The sequence below is a fragment of the Cygnus olor genome, chromosome 27, assembly GCF_009769625.2.
Source record: "Cygnus olor isolate bCygOlo1 chromosome 27, bCygOlo1.pri.v2, whole genome shotgun sequence".
In the NCBI taxonomy this organism is placed as follows: domain Eukaryota; kingdom Metazoa; phylum Chordata; class Aves; order Anseriformes; family Anatidae; genus Cygnus; species Cygnus olor.
This window is the reverse complement of record NC_049195.1, coordinates 2,591,525-2,615,059: the sequence shown is the minus strand read 5'-3', so window position 1 is coordinate 2,615,059 and position 23,535 is coordinate 2,591,525. Positions and strand designations below refer to the sequence as shown.

The 23,535-nt window shown below is 46.2% G+C and overlaps 1 protein-coding gene and 1 long non-coding RNA gene across 2 annotated transcripts in view; both read left to right on the top strand.

The window, feature by feature from the left end:
• Positions 1-1,738: 1,738 nt before the first annotated feature.
• LOC121060583 lies at positions 1,739-17,372 on the top strand. Its single transcript, XR_005814882.1, has 4 exons — positions 1,739-4,635; positions 5,386-5,466; positions 9,741-9,889; positions 16,094-17,372. It is a non-coding gene; the product is annotated as an uncharacterized LOC121060583 (long non-coding RNA).
• An 828-nt stretch (positions 17,373-18,200) lies between these two features.
• Positions 18,201-23,535, top strand: part of DPYSL2 (dihydropyrimidinase like 2) — a 53,713-nt gene continuing 48,378 nt past the window's right edge. The window contains exon 1 of the mRNA XM_040538500.1: positions 18,201-18,618. Coding sequence (XP_040394434.1) covers positions 18,268-18,618 — 351 coding nt within the window. The 5' untranslated portion in view covers positions 18,201-18,267. The remainder of the gene's footprint in view (positions 18,619-23,535) is intronic.

The following is a 23,535-nucleotide window of genomic DNA, read 5'->3' as shown; positions in this document are numbered from 1 at the left end:
GGATCAGCTGCCTGACTTCCCTGGATCTGGGATTGGGATCGTAAGAAGAACGAGCACCGTGGCAGGAGGTTGCTGCCCTCCAGCGCTGCAGCCTGGCTGTCAGACCCAATATTTTCTCCGTGCCACAGCAGTGCCGGGACGTGGGTCTGTTGGCACCGGGCTGTTCTTTCTGCTGCATGCTCCTCGATCAGACCTGGGTCTGGTACCACGCTCTTGTGGCATTTTTGTGTATTTATTCAGAGGAGAAGGATTTTGTTGTTTGGCTCTACACAGAACCCCACTGAATTCCTGGGAACTGCGAGTTTCAGTGCCTGCCTGTCTCGTGATGGGGATGAGCTGGAAGGAGGGCTTCTCTGGCCAAGAGCTGCTCCTTTGCCTGTGTCTGAGGGAAGGAGGGCGGCGCAGTGAGTCACGGGCTGCAGGAGCCCTTCTGGCAGGGCCTGCCTGCAATGTATTCAGATGTACCCAGGCATGGCTGAATGAAGTGTAATGGGTCGAACTTCCGTGGTGATCTTTGCCTAGATTAGGCCTTTTCTTCCCCCCCAGTGGAAGTCAGACACTTAAATCCCTTCTGTTTCTTTACAGTTCTCTACCCAAGGCTTATTCTGCTTCCCCCACAGGAGTTTTAAGGTTAGCTGGCTGTGCAGGCACTGTCTTGTCCTCCCACAAAAGACAAAACCTGCAAGTGTGCTGGTCTTACCACTTCTAGATCTGCCTGCTTACACCCAGAGAGATACCAGGCAAATCAGGCATACCCCGGAGCTGTTCATGTTGGCAGTCAGTAAAGGATGACAGCCCAGCTTCCTGGACTCTTTTGGAAATATGTTGTGAGGAATGAAAGCCTTAGGTGCTTTCAGAGGGTTGCTTAAAGCTTTGTTTTTTTAATCTAGCTGTAAAACAACATTGTTAGTAACGTGGAAGAAATCCTTTTCCCTTGCAGATGTCAACTCCTGCAGGAGCACTGCTCCTTTCTGTTAGCTCTAAGATAAAGGGAGTTGTTTTTCTCAGCTCTGGGAAGTGAATAGCGAAGTGTGGCCATTTATAGCAGTTCCTCTTTCAGGATGATTTCCAAGTGATTTACTGATGTGATGCCACCAGGGAGAGAAGGGAAGCTGAGTTAAAGAGGGAACGTTCAAGAAGGTTGGAAGCTTCAGGGACCTGAAGTAGAAGAGGCTTGGCATCCGGCAGGGTCAGCGCTGCAGAAGGAGTTGGTCTGACAAAAGACCCAGGCAGAAATAGCAAAAAGACACCTGGAGATCTGCCAGTAATGGCAGTTCTGTGAGTTAAACAAATGGAGGTTTGTCGTTGATCTGAGACACTCGATTGCGAGATGCACAAAGGGATCATTACGGGACAAAAAGTATGATCTGATAGTTAAAACCATGGATCAAGATTGTGATTCTACCACTAATTTGGTGTGTGACTTGAGGTGAGGTGAGTCATTTACTTCTTGCACCGTCTCTCTTCTCCGTCCCCTCCTATTTAGGTGGCGAGGAGATTGGAGCAGGCTCGCTCTGACAGCAGGAGGGTGCTGGCAGCCCTGTTACACCACCCAGCCTGCTGCTGCCCTGGCGAAGAAAGGTCCTTCTTTGGACCTCCTTTGGGCCAAAACTAAAGGTCCTTCTTTGAGTCTAGGGGCCTGTCATCGAAACGGGGTGACCTGTGGTCCTGGGGAGCCAGAGTCCTTCCCCAGCTAATGTGATAAGTACGTAAGAATGATCAGAAGCTGGGTACTCTTGGATAATTGATTAATTACTCTCATTTTATTAAGCAATGCATTAAGTAGGGTTCAGTGCACTAAAAACTCATTAACCAGGGCAATCAGGGACAAGCACAACAAGCACATGCAATTTGATTTTCCCAAGGGTTGCAAAACACCCGCACGTATACACAAAACCCTTTTGAAGTCCCAAGTCATCACATCCTGCAACCTGGAAAAGCAGAAGAGCCAAACTGCTCTGCCTGCTTTTGTAGGTCTTGCAGTAAGACATTGCTATCAGGACCCTGTTGGTCTGAACAGGTAGGACAAGGAGGAAACTTGTGTTTTAGAGCAGTGAGACATGTGAAAGGGAAAGAAAGAAAAATCTTCCTTTGTATGAGGGTAGTTGGGTGAATATAGCAAACGGGCATGAGCTGCAGTCCCTGGCTGGCTTGGAATAAAGTGCTGCTGAACTCAACTCAGGCTGGAAGTTTTCACACGGTTTGAGTAACACCTGAGTCAAATCAATTCCCTAAGAAAGCCATACAGCTCTGCATCCTCCCATCTTCTTAATGCACAGCATAACACTGCCTGATGCACCCGCAAGCCCAAATGGGAGCTGGATCTTGAGTGCTCCTGGCAAATATTTGCCTGTATTGTCAGTAATTGGGTTGACGGTCTGTTGTCAGTCTTGAATATTTCGTGGAGGTAAGGCCCACCGTAATGGAACCTATCATGAGAATGGTGTTGTTTTACTGCTCAGTATGGTTCGGTGGACCGTTCACCACGGCTTCATGGACATTAGCTCTTTGTGGTTGGAGAACCGATGACTTAATGCGGTGCTGAGAGGTAATTTTGCTGTTACCGTGATGGATGCAGCACAGTAACATGGGTAGAAAATAGTGTCTATTTATGGGCCTCTCATCAAGATATATGATCTATAGAATGAAATGTTTTCTTGGTAACAGTCTGAAGAATTGTGTAAGAACTGCTGACAGCTCGGACTGTGCCTTTGGTGGTGAGGTAGAGAGAAGCAGGAAAGATGGATGCAGCAATTATGATGGAGGCAAAGTCAGCCAACAAATTGGCCATTTCCTTTTTTCCATTCAGTTAGGAGTGACAAATGGTTTAATTTACATTACTTCCTTACATTAAACTACAGTGTGTTCAACTGCCTGGAGATTAATTCAGTCTATGGATCTGGCAGGTTGTATTTATTTGAATGTGTTTTCTTTTTAAAGGTTCATATTGAATTTTGCTTGGTTCTAGTCTGTTAGGCTCCTGAAATGCATGTTTGCAAGAAACCTAGATGAAAGGATTACAGAGCAATTAAAATTCCTTGTCCTTTTTCTTTTTCCTTTCTGGCACCCCTGTTTGTAGAGTGGATTGTTTCTGTCTGGAAGATCTAATTAAGCTTGCAACACTGAAAGATGGTAAAGAGTTCGAGGTAGCCTTTGCCATTCAGCATAGGTAGGGCACGAGAGCTGCATGATACCTTACTTATGTCATGTTCTCATGTCATTTGCACTTGATGTGACAACTCAAAACGCCATAAACAGATGAGAAGGATTGTTTAACGGAGTCGCATTGATTTACAGTACTGAAAACGCGGCTTATCCTTTCCAAAAATGGGATTAACTAACTCAAACTTCTCTGTAAAAAGGAATGTAGAGGCCTTTCTCACTATGCCCTAACATTTTAGTGGAATCAGTCTGAATCAATCCTGCTAGCCAGTGCTCAGAAATAAAATCTGGTGTTATTTTTAACTGTGTAATAATGGATACAGAAGACAACTAATTTCTAGGAACAGGAGAGCAGTTAACAGAAATAGTGAGTGCTATTTTCATCGGGTTTGGCTCTGTTTTCTTCTTGAGATTTGTCCACTGACACATCAAGGTGTGGGGTTTATTTTGCAATGTATCTGCTTATCAGAAGTAGCCACTGACTACTTTCTGTGAGTAAATTTTGGTCTGTGATTTGTTGGTGAGTGTTCAGCACTCAAATCCAAGCTGCTTTGAGTACGTACGCCAAATAAACACACCTTGCCTAGGGCCAGCACATATCCTGACTTACTTACAGTTTTGAGTAGGCTGAATTAATGCACAGGCCAGAAGTCTGCTCCTCTTGCCAGAACAGAAATTGATGTCAGCAGTTACCTGTTGAGGAGGAAGATGCTTCTCACAGAGGTGATCACGAGCCAGATCTCATTTCAGAGTGGGTCTCAGGTGAGGGGGACAGGCTTGACGAAGTGACCGAGCATGTGCCCCTACGGCGGATCTCTAAGTGGCTGCTGCAGCCTTGTCGTTTCCTTGTCCTCCTCATCCCCAAACTTTGCAGATCCCCACCTGCACTCTTTAGAAACCATGCCTCTGCACTTCGACTCTGCGTCTCTAAAATGGGTATAAAGGGACTTCTTTCCTCCCTCACTGGACTGCAAAGGCTTGGTCTCTGAGCGGCAGGGACTGCCTGGGACTTCAGGCATCCCAGCAGCAGCAGTGCCCCACATTCAGCTGTGTCTCGCTGCTGCTAATTGACAGCAGAGTGAGTGCCAGCTCCTCAGGATGTAGGCTGGGTGTATTTTCCTGTGAAGCCCACTTGCGTCGTTTTGTGGCTAAACAAATAACATGGCTGTCTTCTGCTGCTCTTTGTTACTTCTCACCCGTCTTGTGATTTATGCAAGGCCTCATCCTAGGGCTGTCCTCTATCTATTCATGTATTTAGCTCCAGCTTTTTGCTGTGCCATCTGAGAGCAGAAAGCCCAGCGTTACACAGAACAGGAGCAAAGCGAGGAGAAGGCAGATTCTGACGGAGCTCGCCAAGGCCTAGGCTTGGTGAGTGGTAACCAAGGCAACGAGGCCTCTTTGGAAATAAGTGCTCACTGCAGCCCCCCATTTTGTGCAGAGAACTGGGCAGCGTTAAAGATTAGAGAAGACAAGGTAAGATCTGTTAGGCAAACAAAGCTGTCAGATGTGCAATCAGAAGTGCCTGCCACCGAACCGACTAAATTAAAGCAGGCCCCAAATGGGGACGAACGTTCGCTGATGGTTTGGCTGTTGCCCTGCGAGTGATTGAAGGAGCTGTTAGAGCTAATCAAGAAATGAAAATACAGATTTCAAGAAAAGGTTTTGTGTAAAACCAAAAGTGGCCATGGTCTGCTCTAGTTTACACTGTAACTCTGGCAGATCTCAGGCCACAATGTTGTAGCAGAGTGCAAACTTAGCCCAAAGCCTTCACTGAGGGGAAAAATTCCTACAGGTCTGATTTTAATTGCTTGATTTGACATAGAGATAAATGGGGGAGAGACATAAGTGACCATTTTAAGCTACTTTTGTGCTCCTGTCATCTGTAAAAGGCCTTGGGGGTGTAAGCAGGCATTATGGCTGCTTTAATTTACATTCATAATGTAATGCTCTTTGGCTGATACTTTTCCCTTAATATCCCTGCAACACACCCGACATCTCTCCTGGTCTATTCTTAAGCTGTGATTTTAGTTTTTTAGAGAATGATCTGTGGTGTAGGGGGAGGATGTTGTATGGGGACTTGTGAACTTCCCCAGTTGCAGGGGGCTGCTCTCCATCCCACTCAGTCCTTCTGGCCCAGGGCTTTTGGACAATTGGATCTGCTAGGAGGCAAGCTTAGTTTTGTCCTGAACAAAGCCCTGAACCACCAATATTGTATTGTTTCAGGTGAGCCACACTCAGGACTCCCGTGCTGCTTATGCCTTAGTTGTGTGAAGGGTGAAGTCAGTCGCTGCATGGGCTCTGCAGGTAACCTCGTGGCAAGGTTTGACTCTGACCCTTAGCATCTGTGCTGCAGAATCCTTGCAATGCACTTGTCCCACTGCTGGCCGGTGTGATCACAGCCATCTGCGAGCAAACCTTCAGCTGCTGGAAGGGGCAAACCTTCCTGAACAAAGGCAGCAGTGGAGGGATTTGTAGCCCCAGCTGTTCTTACTGCCCAGTGCTTTTGATCACAGTGAGCCCAGCCTTTTTACTGTGCAGCCATGGGTTACTTTCTGGCTGCTTCAGTACCTGGAGAGTAAGGGGGTGGGTAGTCAGCTTTTGTCTTCAGCAGGGCCTCGTTTCCATCTTAAGTTGCTGAAGCTAAAACTCCGTGATCTGCGATGAGCATTGTGTAGAGGGGAGTGTACGGGTGAGCTGGAGCTGATCTGTGTTTGGCAGCCTGCAGGATGAAGAGAAGCAGACCCCTGCGCTTCTCCAAGAGCTCTTTCTGCCCTTGGAAGAGCACCCATTCTGCATTCTGCTGCTATTGCTATAGTAACTTTCTGCCTCCTGATTTTGTTATGAATGGCAATGGGAAAAGCCTCCATGCAGGCTCCAGCTGATACCCTGCTGTTTGAAACATCCTCAAGGCTTGCTTTCTTTTTTAACCCATGAATGGATGGTGCTTTTTAGCTGGGGGTTCCTTTGTGAGTCTGTTTTCTTCCTTTTGTCTCTCTGCATTCAACAACACGCCATATGTCCACTGTACACAGAGAGAACATTTGGAGCAAGCAGCTTTATACAGGCAAAGATCTGGATCTTTTTGGGAAGAGAGTGCTGGGCATTTGTGGGAAGCAGTAGTTTACAGTGGTGTTTTTGTGAGATGTACGAGTGGGGTTCAGTAGCTACCAGCACTGGGCTCTGAAGGCTGACTTTGTCTGTCTTTATCACGATCCAGGCATCCCCTCTCCAGACACAATGCAGCCCTTTTCCTTCTGCCAGCACACCCTCCCTCTGGGACTTGCTGCTACCATGGAAAACAGCATAAAGCACGGGTGAATCTGTTCTTTAACCAGTTGTGAGCAGCAGGTCAATATTGTCACTGCGATGTACCAAATGGATGGATGGATCCCACCGAACACATGCAGCTTGTTTAGGTCAAAAGAATGAACGTTAGAACTGGGCAGAACTCAGGAACTGGGGTTGCTGGCACACTGACAAACTTGGTTTAGAACAGTACCCAAATGAATCAACCTTGAAAATGACCTTGTGCTAGAGGCTGTACGTATACAGGTAGCAAGCAAGAAAAGTGTGATGGAGGAGATGTTGACACATGAGAGAGAGACTGAATTATTGTCTCCAGCTAGGAGACAGGTCCGGAGACAGAGCTCCTGGTGTTCTATACAGGAATTGTACCCAGGTTCCTCCCTTTTCTAACCTAATTATTCTTCCCAGAGCTAGTGGTAACCATTTCTTCCCAGCACGCTGCAATTTATCCTCAGAGCATCTTTTCTGCATGACTAAAATGTTTAGCTCCCCCGTGCAGCCCAAAGTGCCGTTGAAACATTTTTCAAGATTTGCCTCAACTTGAATTTTGCTGCTTCTCATTAAAGTTCGAAGGTGTGAATATATTCTAGGCCCACAGAATCTGTTCTGCCTTAAATTAAAAAGAGATCCCTTGAAAAAAAAATAAAGTAAAAATGATGTGCTTTAAATTCTTGGTCCTATAATCCGAGTGGACTGTGATGCATTTTTCAGATAATAGGTATACAGTTTAAGTCATGCACATGTTTTTATTAGAAAATAACTGCTTACCTTAGCATTGTTTCTCAAACCTGCCTTTTGAGATGCTGATTATTTAATTGGTATGTAATTCAATAAACCTCTTAAGTAATTTTATTTCATTATTGTATTTTTCGTGTTTCTTACTCCCCACAACTAAAAGCATTTTCTAATCACTAAAGAATGAACAAATCCATCGTCTTTGGAGATGATTATATTGCCACTTAGTAGGCACAGGTGAATGCAGTGACCTGCTGAAGGTCACAAAGTGAGTCAGTTGTGGAACGAAGCGGAGAGATGGAGTTTTCATTCCCCCTCCTGTAGAGCAGACGACTGACAATACTGCTTTGCTTGACAGGTGACATTGAATTACGGGTGCTAAAATAATCCAGTAAATAATTTTAAAATAATCTTTGTTTGTAAAGACTCACTCAAGTATGTGTGTTTATTTCAGTCCAGTACCTAGCCTACAAAGCCTTGCAGATTTGAGCCCTCTGCCTGACTCTTCCATTTGCATGCATTAGCAAAGCAAACAGGAAACTGTAGAGCAGCCGGTGCATGTTTCCAACTATAATGCTAATTTGTTGGCTTCTGTTTGGGAAAGAAAATGGAGAGTAATTTGAGGGAGTGAGTTTGTTTATTTTTTCCCTTTGTACGACTGGAAAAACTGATTCTGGTTAAAAACTAGTTTGGTTTTGTTGGACCTGGGGAGCTCTGGCATTTTCTGGGGGTTAGACTTCAAAATGTGGAGCACTGAATGTGGCAAAACACCTGACCACTAGCTTAAATCTTGGAGAATTTACTGATTCTGCTGAGGCTCTAACACATTTCTACATCTAGGCTGCTTCTTTGCAAGGAGATGCACAGATCAGTCAGATGTAGGTGTGGTTCGTTTTGTTTCACATCCCAGTTCCAGTATTGAAGCTGATGAAGAGTACTATTTCTTGCTTTGAACATGTTTATCAAAGTTAGATGCTGAAGCCATGCTTGTTTTTTGGAAATATTCTTATGCTTGCAGTGGGGCAGTGTTAGCAATCCCTGGGGCATTCCCTGTCTGTGTTCCTTCCAAATACCAGCTCTGCAAACAGGCTTGGGGCTGTGCTGCCCATGCTGCAGATGTATAGCTGTTGCAGTCTAACGCCCTTGTGAGTATTCTTTATCCAAATGTTTGCAGTCAATATCAAACCTATTTAGCCATGCTTAAAATGCATTTGAACACTTCACCAAATTATTTGAGAATTTCTTCCCTTTTCCTTTTTTAAAGGGTTAAAATACTCATGCCAGTACTTGAAAAAAAAATGCAGCTCTTCATTTGGAAATCCATGTTTTTCTATGCAAACATTTCCTTTGATCCTATGAACAGTACAATTTAACCTTAAAAAAACTGCTCAGCCCCCCCAGATGGGATGTTTCATATCAGATGGAAGGTAGGGCAGTCTGAAATGTTGTATTTTGATTCACTGAAGTTTGTTTAACAAATTATTTCATGTTGACCTCAGATCATTACAACAAAATCCCAGAATAAAAGGGGGTTGAAAGGCTGTTTTGCACAGAAGGTAAGACAGAGCTTGACCTCTTCGTACTGCTTCTCTGTGAGTTAGTAACACGCTGCATTCTCACTGAGCTACGAGAAGCTCTTTGGGTGATTTTAAACAAATATTTTCCAAGTATACAGCCCATATCTGAGTGTATACATCTTGTACTCTTCTTGAAGCACCAATACCAGATTTATGTGGATGTTAAAGCAGCATCCTAAATGCTCCCACCCTCCCTTACTGTTTAAAAGAGCGTGCATTTCGCTGGTAAAGCAATCACCCCGCGTGTCATGCCTCGTCCTGCCCAGGGAGAGCGGAGTGTGACACTGGCATATGTCTGTGGCTGTGCAGGGATATCCTGGCGGAGGAGGATGAGGGGTGTCCATGTGCTGGTGACACATTGCTGTTCCTTTCAAAAGCAGCAGCTGGCAGCCCCCTGATTAGCACGCTACAGATGGCAGCAGGATGCAAGGGCCCTCCACCGTCCCCTTGCCGGAGCACCCCTCGTGTTGTCACCTCCCTCCCTTAATTCAGGGGAGCCCATTGCTGCTTGCTGGGGTTCCCGGCTCTGGCAGACGCAGCTGCAAAGCAATGAGCTGCAGCCAGGGCTCTGGCCTGTAATGCCTGCAAAGTGCCCTGAGCCTGTTCCGCTGCTTGGGAGCGATGTAATCAGCAGGGGTGATGGTTTTGTGCTTGCTGCAAGGCTAAGGCATAGTCCATGCAGGAGTTAATTCCCTGGGCGGTCAGAGAGAGACACAGATTTATGAAATAAAAGCTTGTAATGCAGTTTAATAAGATTAAATTTATTTAATAAGTGCAACATGAGGATGTTGGTTCATGCTAGCAGCGACTGCAAAACCCCCAGACCTAATGGGTTCTACAGAGCAGCACAAAGAGCTGTTTTTTTCCATTGCTGTTACTGTTTGTAGTTTTCCTTTATACTAATACCGTTATTCCTGGGTTTTGCTTTTTTTTTTTTTTTTTTTTTCTGCCCCTGCCTAGAAAGAAGGGCTGAAAGCTACAGAGGCAGAGTGAACAGAGCAGTGGTTGTGGCAAGGAGGATCCCCAAGCAGGGCTGACTACAGGCAAGGGAGAGCCTGGACCAGCGTCTTGCTGTTGCTTCGTGTGACAGATTTCTTCTGCGGTTTTAGGTGGGCCATTTGAATTTCTATGCCTCATTTCCCATGTGTACAGTGAGGCTAATAATGCTGCCTTTGTCTGTCCCATCTATTTAAAATGTAATGAGATGAGATTTTCAAAAATGACAAATGGTTTGCAGTGCCTCGTACGAGTGCTTAGCTGAAGGCGTCGTCAGAAGTGACCGAACTCTTTCCTGCTGAGCAGCATGGCCTGGCGAGGTTTTCAAGCTGTGTCAGCAAAATGAAGAAACTGAGCAGTGCAGACACAGACCAGTGCAGGTTCTGCTTCAAGCTTTTTCCTCTCAGCTTAAAATTCAAGTTCAGCAACAGTGAAGCTTTGCTTTGTCTTGCTTTTCAAAGTGTGGGTTTTGATGACACAATTTGATTTTGGCTTTTTGATTGCCAACATCATTTTTTTTTAAAACTACTTGGGCTTCACATTCTTCTTCCTGCCATTGAACCAAATTCGAGTTCATGTCCCTTGAAACACACACAAAAACATTGGCTTGAGACTTTTGGAACAGATTGCTTCTTTTCTGTATGTTTATAATATCATATAGCACATGACATGCACATGGAACATACTGGGAAGCTTTTACTCTAGCTGTTTCACTTTCAAGTGTAACACTACTTGGAAATTGGTTTGCTTTGGTAGGGTTATTCCCCACTTTTGCAGTTTAAAGTGGGATCAACCTGAGACAATGGTCCAGCTTATCTGTGATGGTCATTAGCTTTCCAGTGTAGTGGGTCTTTCTCTGGTATTACTGTCTCTGGCATTTTTATTGCAGAATAAAGCATGACAGTCTATTTATCATCATCAGGGGGCTCAAGGTACTTTCCCTTTCTCTCTCCTTGTGCTTAGCAAGTAAGTCACTGCATGTAGCTGTTTTCTAAATGCCTACTTGTGCAGGGTGTTTGAAATATTCTCCAAAGCCATCACCAAACACAGACTCCATCAAGTGAAGCTGCTTAATGAAGCTTTAGAATAAGGTGCTTTTGTGTTATAAGCTGGTAGAGCTTTCATCCAGTGAACAAAGTTGATGAACAGAACCATAAGCATAAATAACATCCTTTTTTGAATTCACTTGGATGATTTCATCCAGCATCCCTTCTTTACCTGCATTAGGATTGTGCCTTCAGTCTCTCTTCTTTTAGCACGTGCTGCTTGGTCTCTGCAGTGAAAGGTCTGATAAGGGATAGGGGAAGCACTTCTGTGCTTGTGGGTTGTACATGTGTGCATGCATGTGTGGTGAGTATCGTAAGCACAGTTCTGGTCCAGATGTCAATTACATCACTGCCTGTGAGTGCAGAAAACAGGTTTCAGTGCCAGAGGAAGTCTTTTATGAGCCCATCATCCTGTATTATGAGTGCAACATTACAGACAACGTCCCAAGATATTTTGTGGGGTTAAGTATTTCCATCCCAATAAATAGGGAGGCATTTCAGTTTACTGGGAAGCGCTATATGAATTGCCATGAAATAGTAGGGACAGGAGGGAGCAATTCTAGAGCATTTAAAAGGGCAAGGGTGGAACAGAAAGTGAAGGTGAGGCTGGGCTGCAACTTTGATACAGGAGCAGCACGTTAAAGCCCAGTGGTATTTGTTTATCATGTGTCTGGGGTACTTCTAGTGTCGAGCTTACTGATGGCTTTTATTTGTAGCGATATTGTGCCCTGTCTTAGAGCAAACCAGTGAGCTGTAATGCTCAAAGTCAAACGAATGAATCATTCATAGAGCATGAAATGCTTTAGGACTCTTACTATTATTGTTGTCATCATAATTTATTAACACGGCGCTTAGTAGAAGGTGTGTGTAGCCATGTGGATCATGGCTCTGGCATGCTTACAGAGGAAAGATCTTCTCTGGAGAGAGAGAGAGAGAGAGAGAGAGAGAGGGAGGGAGGGAGGGAGAGGGAGAGAGAGGGAGAGAGAGAGCAGTCAAGGTGTCCCAGTGACAAGACAAACAGTAATATTCACCCATTCTTCCCATTTTGATGGGAGCTCCCTGATTTGGAAGGTCTCTATTTTAAATGACGTTGGAATGGTAAAGATTGTCATGGTCCATTTTGGGACCTTCTGGGAAAATGCTGGCAAAATTTTAAATAAATTCCAGTGCACAAATCAATAGCTATTTCCTGTTGAGTCCCAGTTCCATACGGATTTTAATGATGGTAAGGCTGTAGCTGTCATTCTTAGAGAGGTGTTCAGAGGAAATGTTAATATTTAATGATGCCTTTTTGTGGTCAGATGGGTGAGTTCTCTTAATGACTTTGTCTGGAAGAAACATGCCTCAATACTCAGCTGTAATCAATCCACACAAGCTATTGCTAGGGCTTCAAAATGTCTCGGGACGTTTATGGACCTTAATGAAATCAGCAGTTTTGGTGGAACTTCTGTCTTCAGCACTGAGCCCTTCAGAGTGATTCCTATTGCTGCTGTCCGTGATTATCAACTTGAGAACATCTGATTTCGGAGCAGCCTGGTACCCTTCACATGCTTTTATTTTACAAAGACTGAATTAGTAAGGAGGGATTTTGAAGGTAGTAAGGCTCTCCGTTCCGGCTGGAAGTCAATGGGAATTGTGTGCCTAATTTCCATTTGTGCCTTTGGAAAATCCCCGTCTAATTGGCTAAATATTTGTACTATTGGCTGTGGGCACGGTGGCACAATGTGGCTTTCAAACCATCTGTTTTCAGGGACTAAAACCCACTGGCAACAAACCTTGATTGGCAGAAGTTCACGGAGGCTGGTTTACATTAGTTGAGGTTGCCGAGGACAAAACCATGAAGGAAAGCAGAGGCATAGGATAAGCAGAAAATAAAAAGGCCATGGAAATAAGTGAGCTTTGTTTCAGTATCTGAATGGACTTTACCCATTTATCAAAAGGCTTTCTTCTGGTCTTTAATGTTTTTGAAATAATGTGTCTCGTCTTCGAGTGCTCAACGCCAAGAAAAGCTGTCAACCACTCCAGCAATTATCAGATCCTAAAAGGAAGATGGTTAATGATTTTTCTGCAGACAACTTGCTCTTTCAGTTTTTGTGCTCTGCCAGAACATTTTCAGCCCAATCAATTATTCGAAGGTTTGGTTTAATTCTTAATGTTCCAGGAATATTCTGGAAAGACAGTTAATCACTGCCACCTCTTGATACTGAGCCTGCACCCTAGAAAATGGGAATTAGAGCATCAGATGCAGGGGATGCCAATAGATAAGGCAGCAACCAGCGAGAGAAGAGGTAGCCTGCCCAGCTTGTGGTCAGGCAGTGAAATTCACAGGCTGTTGCTGTGGCACATGCAACAAGTTGGTGTTTTTTAGGGCTGCGTGGTTTTGTGAGCCATGCTAGTTGCAGACATCAGCACCCGGTCCTCAGTGAGCATCCTTGAAATCTGGTTGTGGATTTATACTCAAGCTTTATTCAGCTTTTCTTTGAAAATCACTTGCTGGTGAATATAAGAGTGGTCATTGAGGCTCTGCTTTTAGCCCCATACTCCCAGGCATCGTGAAGATTTTCCTCTACTTTCAGTAAAAGCAATTAGCAAACTTCACTATGGAGCCCCCTCTCAGTGGGTCCAGCTGAAAACACATAACAGCTTGATGTAATTCTGAGGTCAGAGCTGTATTCTTAAGTTATGACCCAATTAAACTTAATTGAAGGATTGGCATTGAGTTAAAAATGTCTGGTTTTTCACTTGAATTTGCTCCTGAGTGTGTCACCTGCACTTCACTTAGCGTAAGCGCGTGGCTTGGCACATAGACCTCCTGCATTTGTATGGGTGGCTGCAGCTTTCTCTAGTTAAGCTTCCACCTGAGGGTTGGTTTTGGGATGTTGGAGGCATTGAGCACAGCACCTCTGCAGCCTGGGGCAGGTAAATTGCCCTTGTGCAGAGGGGCTCTGTCGTTATGATTATATACCAGATATCTGGACATGGTTGCCATGAAAACCCCAGCCCTGGCTAGATCCTAGGCACCCTGTTCTATGGGAGCTTTCAGGCTAGAGGTCCGTAAGCCAAGACTTAATATTGCCTGGTGGCTCACACCAGCCTCCTTCTTTGCTTGTTTTCACTGAGGAATGGAGATTTTGTGGAATTTTGCCTCTGCAAGTATCCGTATTTCCATAGGATCCTGCCTTGCGTGATAAATTTTGCACCCCCTGGAAGTATTAATAATTAACTACTTGCAATAGGAAGAGCTCGAGATTTGGAAGTAGTTGCTGTCATTTAATTTAATAATGGCAATTTAATGGCAGAATATACTACTGTAATTTCTGGCTGGCTTCTTAACCTTTAAATAGCGAAGAAAATGCTGCATTTGCAGCAGTTGTCTCACCTAAGGGTGGTAGGCAACTAAAGCAACATAAAGCTTACACTGCATTGTTTCTGATTCAAATCAAGTTTGATTGTTCAGCCTTACCCTGCACACGTAAGTAACTATGGCAATGAAATGTGATAAAGCATCGTTCATCATTTTATGCACGAGAAGTAAGCGGGTGCATCTCGGCCAGACGGAGCAGGAGATCAGAAACCTCCGGAGCCACTGCGGGGCTGGGGAAGGAGCCCGGTGCCCCCGCATTCCTCGGGGCAGCCCACAGATACCCGAGTATGGTAGCACAGAGGGAGCTGAATGTAAGTGAAGAGACGTGGTTTTCCCCTTCTTTGACAAAGAGCTTGCCTACTTCATGTCTTTGTGCTCACATTTCCCCCTCTATATCAATATAATCTTCTATTTCTTTTTATTTTTCCAAAAAGATCTTTGTGAAATCCTCGTGCTCTTCATGGGGTCCTTCTTCTTGTCTTTGTAAACTCAGCCGTAAACTCTCCAGGCAGGGGTTGCCTTTTGTCACGTGCTGCTGCAGCACTTAAGGTAGCGAGTACTTACGTCGCTTCAGACCTTTGTGCACTGGCATGAAAGGATCTGAATTTAAGCCAGTTCTGCCACTGCTTCCCGCTGCAGCTTTGGGCAGGCTGTGCAAGCCCTCTATTCATCGCTTCCGTTATTTACAGTGTAGAGATAATAGGGCTAGGAGTCACTCGCCCAGAAGTGTCCAGAGTGTTTGATACTAAGAAACGCCAATGCAGTGATTCCATTCAATTTCCCTCTTTCCTTTCTTAAATGGTGATGAAGATCATTATTTTTTTCCATGTATTGATAAATAGTTTATCTGCAAATAGCTGTTCAAGTTCTTTGTTCTGCTCTACATACCCGCATCACTGCGATATTCCAAGGACCAGTTAATGCTCATTGCATGCTTGGAAGATGAGATGTTTCCAACCTGTCCCCACCTTTGTCGTTGATAGGGCTGAGGACGAGCTGTTAACTCTGGGCTTGTTCCTGTTGATGCTGGGTTTATGAAATTCAGGTGAGGGCCTGTGCCACTTTCCAAGTGTCAAACCCTACAGAAGCTTGGCTGGACTCACGTAGATAAGAAGTTTCTACAGCTGGTCCCAAAGTCAGAGTGATTTGGGGGGACTAATTTCCCAGTGCACTGGCTGCTTGATTATGGCTTTACTCATGATAGCGACCCTTCTGTTGGAAAAGGAATATAGGAGGAGTAAAGCTAGGGAGTCCTGTAGAGGTATGCGAATGTTTCAGTTCAAGTCTAACAATAAAAATGAGTTGTTTGCTACAGCTGAGCATATCTCAAGATCTGATACCTGAATTTCACAGGTAGGAGAAGAAACTTTTTAAAAATTACCCCATAATTTTTCAGTGTCCATAAAAGGACCAGAAAGATGCAGTGTGTATATTATCCTTCTGTGAAACGTCCAGTAAAAGAATATAATCACAGGAGATGCGTTTTATAGAACTGTGATCCTTTTGGAGTGCCTGACTTTCCGCTTCAGTGATAGAAATCATTGTTGGTTTGATATGTGAGCCTGGTCAGGGACTCAGCGGGTCAGCCTGGGGTAAGGAGCCTGCCCAGCTTCCCTCGGGGACACCTGGAGCCGAACACCAAACAGCTGGAGACATTGCTGAGCGTGTCCTCAAGGCGCCGTGGAAAGGGGAAGTACTTGGAGCTGGCTGTTGGATATGCAATTGCCCGTGTTTTGAGGGTTTACTGGGAGAGAGAGATCTGTATGGTAAGAAACTTCATCTTTTGGGAGTGACCTTTAACAGGCTGGAAACGTTTGGAAGCTGCAGGATCTGATTCTTGTCTCTGCCACTTCAGAGCCTGTAGACTCACTTTACTGGTGGATCGGTCTCTTTCCATCCCTTCGCAGGTGCCTTTGTCTGTGGCCATCTGAGCGTCTTCCAAGGACGTGCCAAGTGATGAACGAGCGTGATTTAAGGCTACCCCTGAAAGCTGCGTGCGTTTCAGCAGACTGCAGAACGTGTCAACACAATCGCTTCAAGGCTTTCAGCTTGCTGAAGCCCCTGTCAGCACTCTGCAGCTTCTGTGGACTGCCTGATCAGCAGCGCTCTGACCATTAATATTTATAAACCTTAAATAATAAAGGACTTCAGGGTACCTGAGAGACCATATGTTGGCCTCCCATTCCCTACAAAGCACCTGAGATCAGTGTGGCTACAACCCAGGCTGCTCTGGCCCCAGAAGGGGAAGGGGGGAGCATTGCCCCGGAGGGCCTCCGTCTTCGGATTGCTCCCTCCTTCATTAGTTACCAGAGCACATCGCCTCCATCCTTCAGGGCCAAGCTGCAGGCTTCTGTCTTTCCTTTTAGGCTGGAGTCTTAATGCATTTATTACCGGGCTTCGTTTGGTTGTGACCTTGGCTGCTTGGTTGTCCTTTCTCCTCCCCACCTTTCGGTAAAAACGCGTTGATGCACGAGGAGAGACAGCCCTGAGATTTTTATTAATTTAGTAATTTATCGCTTTTGGTAATTTTTTTTTTTGTCCTGAATCTTGCCAAGGTGCTTGGTAACCGTTTGGCCACAGCTGCCTGTGAATTAGCATTTAGCGTATGCATGTGCGAAGACGCAGCCCCATGAATAATGCATGGTAATAAACAGCCTGCTCATTGGGCTCGGGGCAGGGCGCTACCGCGTATGGATTAGCCTCGAGGACCAGGACCAGCAGTATTAATAACGTGTGTATCAGGTGGAGACAGCCCGCCTGAGCCCATTGTGTGCTGCCCCGCTTACCTTGGTGATAAAAACCTCCCTCGGCCTCGCCGAGTCCTCCCCTTGTACCCTGCGGGCCCAAACCCTTGGGGAACGACCCCCTCTGCCTGGCCACCTGTGGGCTCAATTTATTTTATTTAGCCCCGGTGGGACGAGTGCAAAAAGGGAGAAAGGGAGCAAAATCCCTGCCACGAGGCCCGGAGGGAGGCCGGGAGGCTGCTGGGGGTGCTGAAGGGACAGCGCTCGGCACGGCTCAGCACGGCTCAGCCCCTCCTCCAGGGCTGCCTGCTGCCTGCCCTGAGCCCCCCCAGCAGGGCCTCGGGGGCTCCTGGCCTTGTAGAGGCTCCAGTGACTCGTGAGGCCACCGCTGCGGGCTCCCGGAGGTAAGTCCCGGTGAACGGCTCGCCTGCCGCCCTCGCTCTCCCGGCTGCCCGTCTCGCTCTTTCTCTCCCCAGTGCCATCCATCGAAACCTCCGTCCCCTCCCGAAGAGGCACTGCTGGAGTCACGGCACCAGCGATGCCCCCAAATCCCAGCCGGATGAGGCTGAGCCTCGCCTCCCGCCAGCTCCGCTGAACCCCGCGGCCTCGGCTTCTCTGGCTCCGCTGCTTCGAGGCAAGTGGGGAACAATAGGATGGATTCCCGCAGCACGCCCCGCCGCCACCATTGCGGGCTGGGGGAGGAAGAGGAGAGAGGGGCTAGCGGGAGGAAGGAAGCCCTCCTTTCTCCCCTGCCTGGGGAGCAGCAGGAGGTGAGGGGTGCTGAGCCTCCGGCAGCCTCTCCGTGACTCGCGGTGGCGGGGAAGGGGAAGGAGAAGGGTGTGTGCATGGATGGGGGCTGCTGCTCCAACCTGCTCGAGTCCATTTGCCAATTCACCAGTCGCATCACTTCCGGATCAGTCCCCAGTTTCTGCTGCAGAGTGAGGATTTTTTTTTCTCTCTCTCTCTCTCTCTCTCTCTCTCTCTCTCTCTCTCTCTCTCTCTCTCTCTCTCCTTCTCCCTCCCTCCCCGTCTGGATGCTGGGAACTTGAACCCTCCTCCCTTGATTGCAGCAGGATCTGCCCCAACCTTCCCTCAACTTTGCACCGCATCAAAGAAAACAGAGCGAGCTACAGACTGTATTATACCAATGGGGGCAGGGGAGCTGCCAGGCACAGCCCTTTGCAATTGATGTTGCTGTATCTCTAGGACCCTGAGCGATCTCTTTTTTTTTTTTTTTTCCTCCTCTTTTCGCTTGTGTGTGTGTGCGTGTGTGTGTGAAGGATCCTCCTGGTTACCGCTGTTGTTATTTTCCCTTAGCAGGGAGACCACACTGAGCCATGGCTGAGAGGAAGCAGTCTGGCCGGCAGGGCGAGGAGGAAGAAGTGCCAGCCTTCTTCAAAAACCTGGGCTCGGGCAGTCCCAAGCCCCGGCAGAAATTCTGTGGCATGTTCTGCCCGGTGGAAGGCTCCCTGGAGAACAAGACCATCGACTTCGACTCCCTGTCGGTGGGCCGCGGATCTAACAAAGTCGTGGCGAAGCAGAAGGATGTTGCCCACCTGGGGCCGGATGCTCAGTCCGTCTACTCGAGGCAGAGCGGGAAGGGAGGGGAACCATCTGTTGATTTTGGGAGAAAGGTGGAGATCAGGAGTGCCACGGGGAAGGAGGCGCTGCAGAACCTGAATGACAAGGTGGGTGCACATATGTGTGTGTGTGTGAGGTGCAACTTGCACATGGATAGGCTGCAGAGGGGATAGATCCTTCCCACCCTGCAGTTCCTTGCTTTTGTCACTTGCATGTACGTGCTGGCAGTGTCTTCCTCGGAGAAGTAGCATCCCTGCTAGAGGCTCCTCGCCAGCCCTCTAATGTTATCTGTGTGCTCTCTGCAGGTGTGTGTATGTGCTCAGGGAGGAGGGCAGAAGAAGAAAGGATCCCCTGCACACACAGACACCCTCCCTTTCCCCGCCCTGCCCTCCGATTTGGTGCTAGAGACCGACTTTTTTGTTTCTTAGGCGATTTCCCCAGCACAACGGTAGCGAAATGCCCCACCCAGCTCGTGAATGCAGCTCACGGGAGCAGAAATGCGATTGTTAGCAAAAGAGCATCAATGAGCCTCCACCTCCAGGGACCCATTCCCTGCAGGTTTCTCCCAGGGGGAACTCGGGAAGCACTCCCACCCCTGCTCCCAGGGGAGGAGAGGCTCCAGAGTGACCCAGGGGAGCTGGATTTCGGTACCTGCTCTGATGAAGGCCTGTGGCTGCAGGGGGAATTTTTGCCTCAGGAAGATGTGCTGGGACTTTCACAGGAATGTGGTGTTCTCTCAAAAAAAAAAACCTGAGCTCCTCCCAGCCTTTTAAGACTCCCGAAGCTATTTTCTGGCTCTGTGTATGTGTCATGGTGTAGTAGAGCCTGTCCTTTTCCTGAGGCAAAACCCATTCAAGCCAAAGGTCTAGCTGACCATGCACATTTTCTTTCCTCCATGAATAGATTTAAGCAAGCTTTATTCAGCTCCGAGCCCTGAAATACTCGGTGTATCCCTCTGACAATGCTGGCTCCTATGCACAGCCTGGAAGAGCTGAAATGAATGAAGCACCAACCAGCAGAGTGATAAATTTCTAGCAGCATACTGGGAAAGAGTTTCTGTGAGTAGTCCCCCAGCGGGTTTAAAGAGCATCCTTTCTTCTGGCAGCTGCTTCTAGGACGGGCCTCCTGGTTTTTTTACTAGTGGACTGGATGGCGGGTACAGGGCAGAAGCCTGCCTGGAGCATGTAGTATGGCCTTGTTCCCCATTTTCTCCTGCTGTCAGAAATGTGAAACGTTACCAGAAGTAATGCTGGGGGCTCATCCTCCCCAGGTTGGACCCTTCTCTGCTGCCTTCTAGGGCCGTAACCTCAGGGCTCCAGCCAGCCACATTCACACGTGTCAACACCTGCAGTTACTGTGAGACCACAAAGCAGGCCCTGGTCTTCAGCAGTGCTGCACATCAGCCTCAAATTAGAAGGGGGCTATGCTCCACGCCTCTTCAAATCAGGTCAAACAAAAGTTTCCCATTACAAATGCCCATGGCTCGATTTGAGTATGTTACGTGCCTACTAACTTTCCACAATTAATTAGTCTAACAAAGGAGCACCTCAGGAGTAAAGGGCGTGCACCTTTTCAGGTTGGGGAGTCAAAGGTTTTGCAGTTTGGGACATTTTCAGGACTAATTTGGAGTAACTTGATGTGCTGGTGTCCTGCAAGACACGAATGTAAACAGGTGATTTATTCATTCTGAAGAGACGAATTATTGAAGGGTACAAGTATGTTAAAAAGTAAGTATAATACAGTGAAAAATCAGATGTCCATGCAGAATATTAATCACATTTTTTGCAAAAGTGTTTTTTTTTTTTGTTCTATTTTTAAAGATTGTCATGTAATATCAACCATGAAGGTATGAAATAATGGGATAGTGCTAAACATTTGAGTTTTCTCATTAGCTTGGCATTACGCTGATGCCAGTGGATTGTGCTGTGAGGGGTTGTGTGCGTTCGGGTAAGTGCAGTCTTTTATTATAAATGTCTTGCTATGGATTGGCACTTTATAGCAGGAGTGTTTTAGCTTTGATGGTTTTCCAGCTGACTGCATCTATAGCTTGAATCAATGGTTAGATCCTCAGCAGGTAATGCTGCCTTTACTTCAGTGCAGTTAATAAGAATGTGTTTATGGTGATCAACACACTGAAAAAAGAAAATATTGCAGGAAGTGGCATTAAAGGAAACACTGCATTAAAATAAATGCAGGTAGGAGTTGAGATGCTAAAGGCCTTCTGAAGTTTTGCAACTGAATTTGGCCTATTATTTTCAAACCTGTGTAGTCTGTACACTATTTCCATGTGATACGAATCTAAATTACAGTGGAAAGAAACAGCATGCTAATTGATAGGATCCTGAAATTATATAAATTATTTCACAATAGGCTAGAAATCTTACTGCTTCTTTTTCTTTAGCTTGAGGCTGAAAACAGCTACAGCTGTTATTAAGAGCATGTAACAGTGAGCACACAGGACAGTCCATCCCCTGTTTGAGCAAAACGACCACATCCCGAGCTGACGGGAATGGGTGCCGACCAACTGGAGCCAGCGGAGATGCACAGAAGTATTTTAGCCAGTGATTGGATCCAAAGTGGGTTTGAAAGACAGTCATCCTTTCTGTCACTGTATAGAAAGATCTCGTATTAATCTCCATGGAAATAATTTAACAAAGCAAGACTGACAAGCTATTTTTTATTTTTCTGAGGTCTTAACTGTCCAGAGGATAAAGAAAGGAATGTAATTATTCCACATTAAAATGCAATATATTGTTCTGCAGGCAAAGATAAGGGTAATCAAATCTGTTGTGTCTATCCTGTCTAGGGTATTCTATAGGCATCTATCATAGCCTCGCTTTATTGCCTCTGGGCCACGGTGCCTCATAATTCAGGGTTAAGATCATCTCCAGAGGCACCAGGAATGCTTTCGATCTTAGTTTAAGCAGCTCTTAACAGCGAGGCCTCTGGAGGGAGCGTGACCCATTCAACAGGTCGGAGGCAAGCTGTGCTACTGGGCAGCTGTCAGGCCTTGGAGAATTGGCTGTGCCTCCATTTCTTCTCCTAAACTTTGTCGCCTTCCCTGGTTAGGCTGCTAATGCCTGGTCCTGGAGGTACGTGTTCAGGGGCCTGTGGAACTTACTCATAGAGCTGCTTTGTACGAGTCAGTGCGTAGACTATAAACTGCCTCCTCTCAGAGGATGGAGGCTGATAAAATGAATTCCCAGGGCATCGATCCAATAGTCTGTATGCGAACGGTCTGGAGAGGCATGCCTTCACCTGGGATTTGAAAGACCTTTGTTCATTGCTTGCTTCACCTGGGTCACTCCTGTGCGTGTCTTGGTTTCCTGTGTGTATCATCGGTGCTCCTTCGGTCGTTCTCATCTGTTGAGGTTCTTCAGGATGGAGACTGGCCTTTACGAAACATCTGTAGGAAGAAGTGTTTGATCGCAAGAGGGAACAGCAAGCTTATGGCTTGCTTTAATTTAGTTTGCACAGAGAGCCTTGATAGATGCTAAGACACTTGAACCCAAGTACAAGCCCTTGGGACCACAGGTCTCTTCTTAAGTTGCTAGCTAAAGTTCCCATGGCCACGCTCTTGTTACTCTGCTGATTCAGGTGGTTTCCCTGTGTAACAGCAGTTGCTTTTACCTTTTTTGGGTCCCTTAAAAACAGTTCATGGACCTTTAGGAAGTTCATAGCATTGGTATAAACAACTAGTCTAATACAACAAAGCTATGTATGATAAGTGAATAAAGAGACACTAGAAAAATGTTTTTATTTTAGCATTGACAGGAGAGGAGAGTTCAAAAACACAGTTTCATGAAGCTATTGACATAACTGGACTTCCTGCTAAAACCTCAAAGCTCTCAGGATTGTGCTTGTTCATTCCTGGAGAGGAACGATGAGTAACAAGATGTTGTTCAGCACTCAAAAAATCATAGACTCTGGAACATTAATGGAACTGTTGTTTAAAACAAAGTTGTTCTAGACAGCTGGAAATGTGGTTCTGATTTTAATTTGTTACAATGCCTGTAATTTCTTTAGCCAGCCTTGTTTTGACAATCACTGCTTGCAAAATAATTATACAGGAGGATGACTTGCATGATTTTTCCAATGGATCATAACAATTTGTCTGGCTGCTGAAAAAAAAATAGAGAAACTAACAATAATGAACACAAATGTCAAACTCCTCTGACCTCTCAGATTTCTCTGAAAGCTATCAATCTGCATAGCTGGAACGTGCTGGAGCTCCAAGGAGCATATCATGGTCTGGTAGAGTCACGTCAGGAATTCACGGATACCGCCCCCTCTCCTGCAGAAACAAGCAAAGGGCTTTGATCCAGGGCCAATTCTTTTGGGTTCAAGACTGGAGGGAAAACACCACTTAGGGTCAGGCCCTTCTCCACCCACTTTGGAGCTGAACCAAATTGGAGGCCTGGGCTTTAGCAGCACCTTGCAGAGCAGGCTTTATCTCGGGGGTAGAGATGGGGACTGGCAGCTGTGCATGCCACCCTCATGCCAACGCTCTGGCGTCATTTGACAGGAGCCTTTTGTTTTTACCCAGTGCTGAGCTTTTGTTTAGGTCTGCCACAAAGCTCTTCACCTGCAGCACCATGTCTGACTCCCCAAATCCCTTGTCTATCTTGTGGCACATAAAATCTGAGTCTGTCCCTTGTGGCGTTGTTACAAAGTTGGGAAAAGACTTCAGTAGCAAAGCTCAAGTGGAGTTTGTCTGCTCTGTGAAATGGGCAGCGTTTGGGAGCAGAGCTGTAGCAAACTACCAAAAATCAAACCTCATTACTGTAAGACTCGCACACAAGTACAAAATTGTGTTCTTCACCTTGCAGAGAGCTGGAATGAAACTTGGGATGGGTCGGAATCTTTTTCTCATTGTCTGGAGTAATGATTGCCTGGTACATTCAGGTAGGCAAAGCTGGCTGACACAAGCAATGAGAACCATTTCTGAGAGCCTAAGGCTTTGGTCTGTAGGTTTAGGGGATGGAAAGGGGATTATAATAAGAAGAACCAGTGTAAATCTCTGT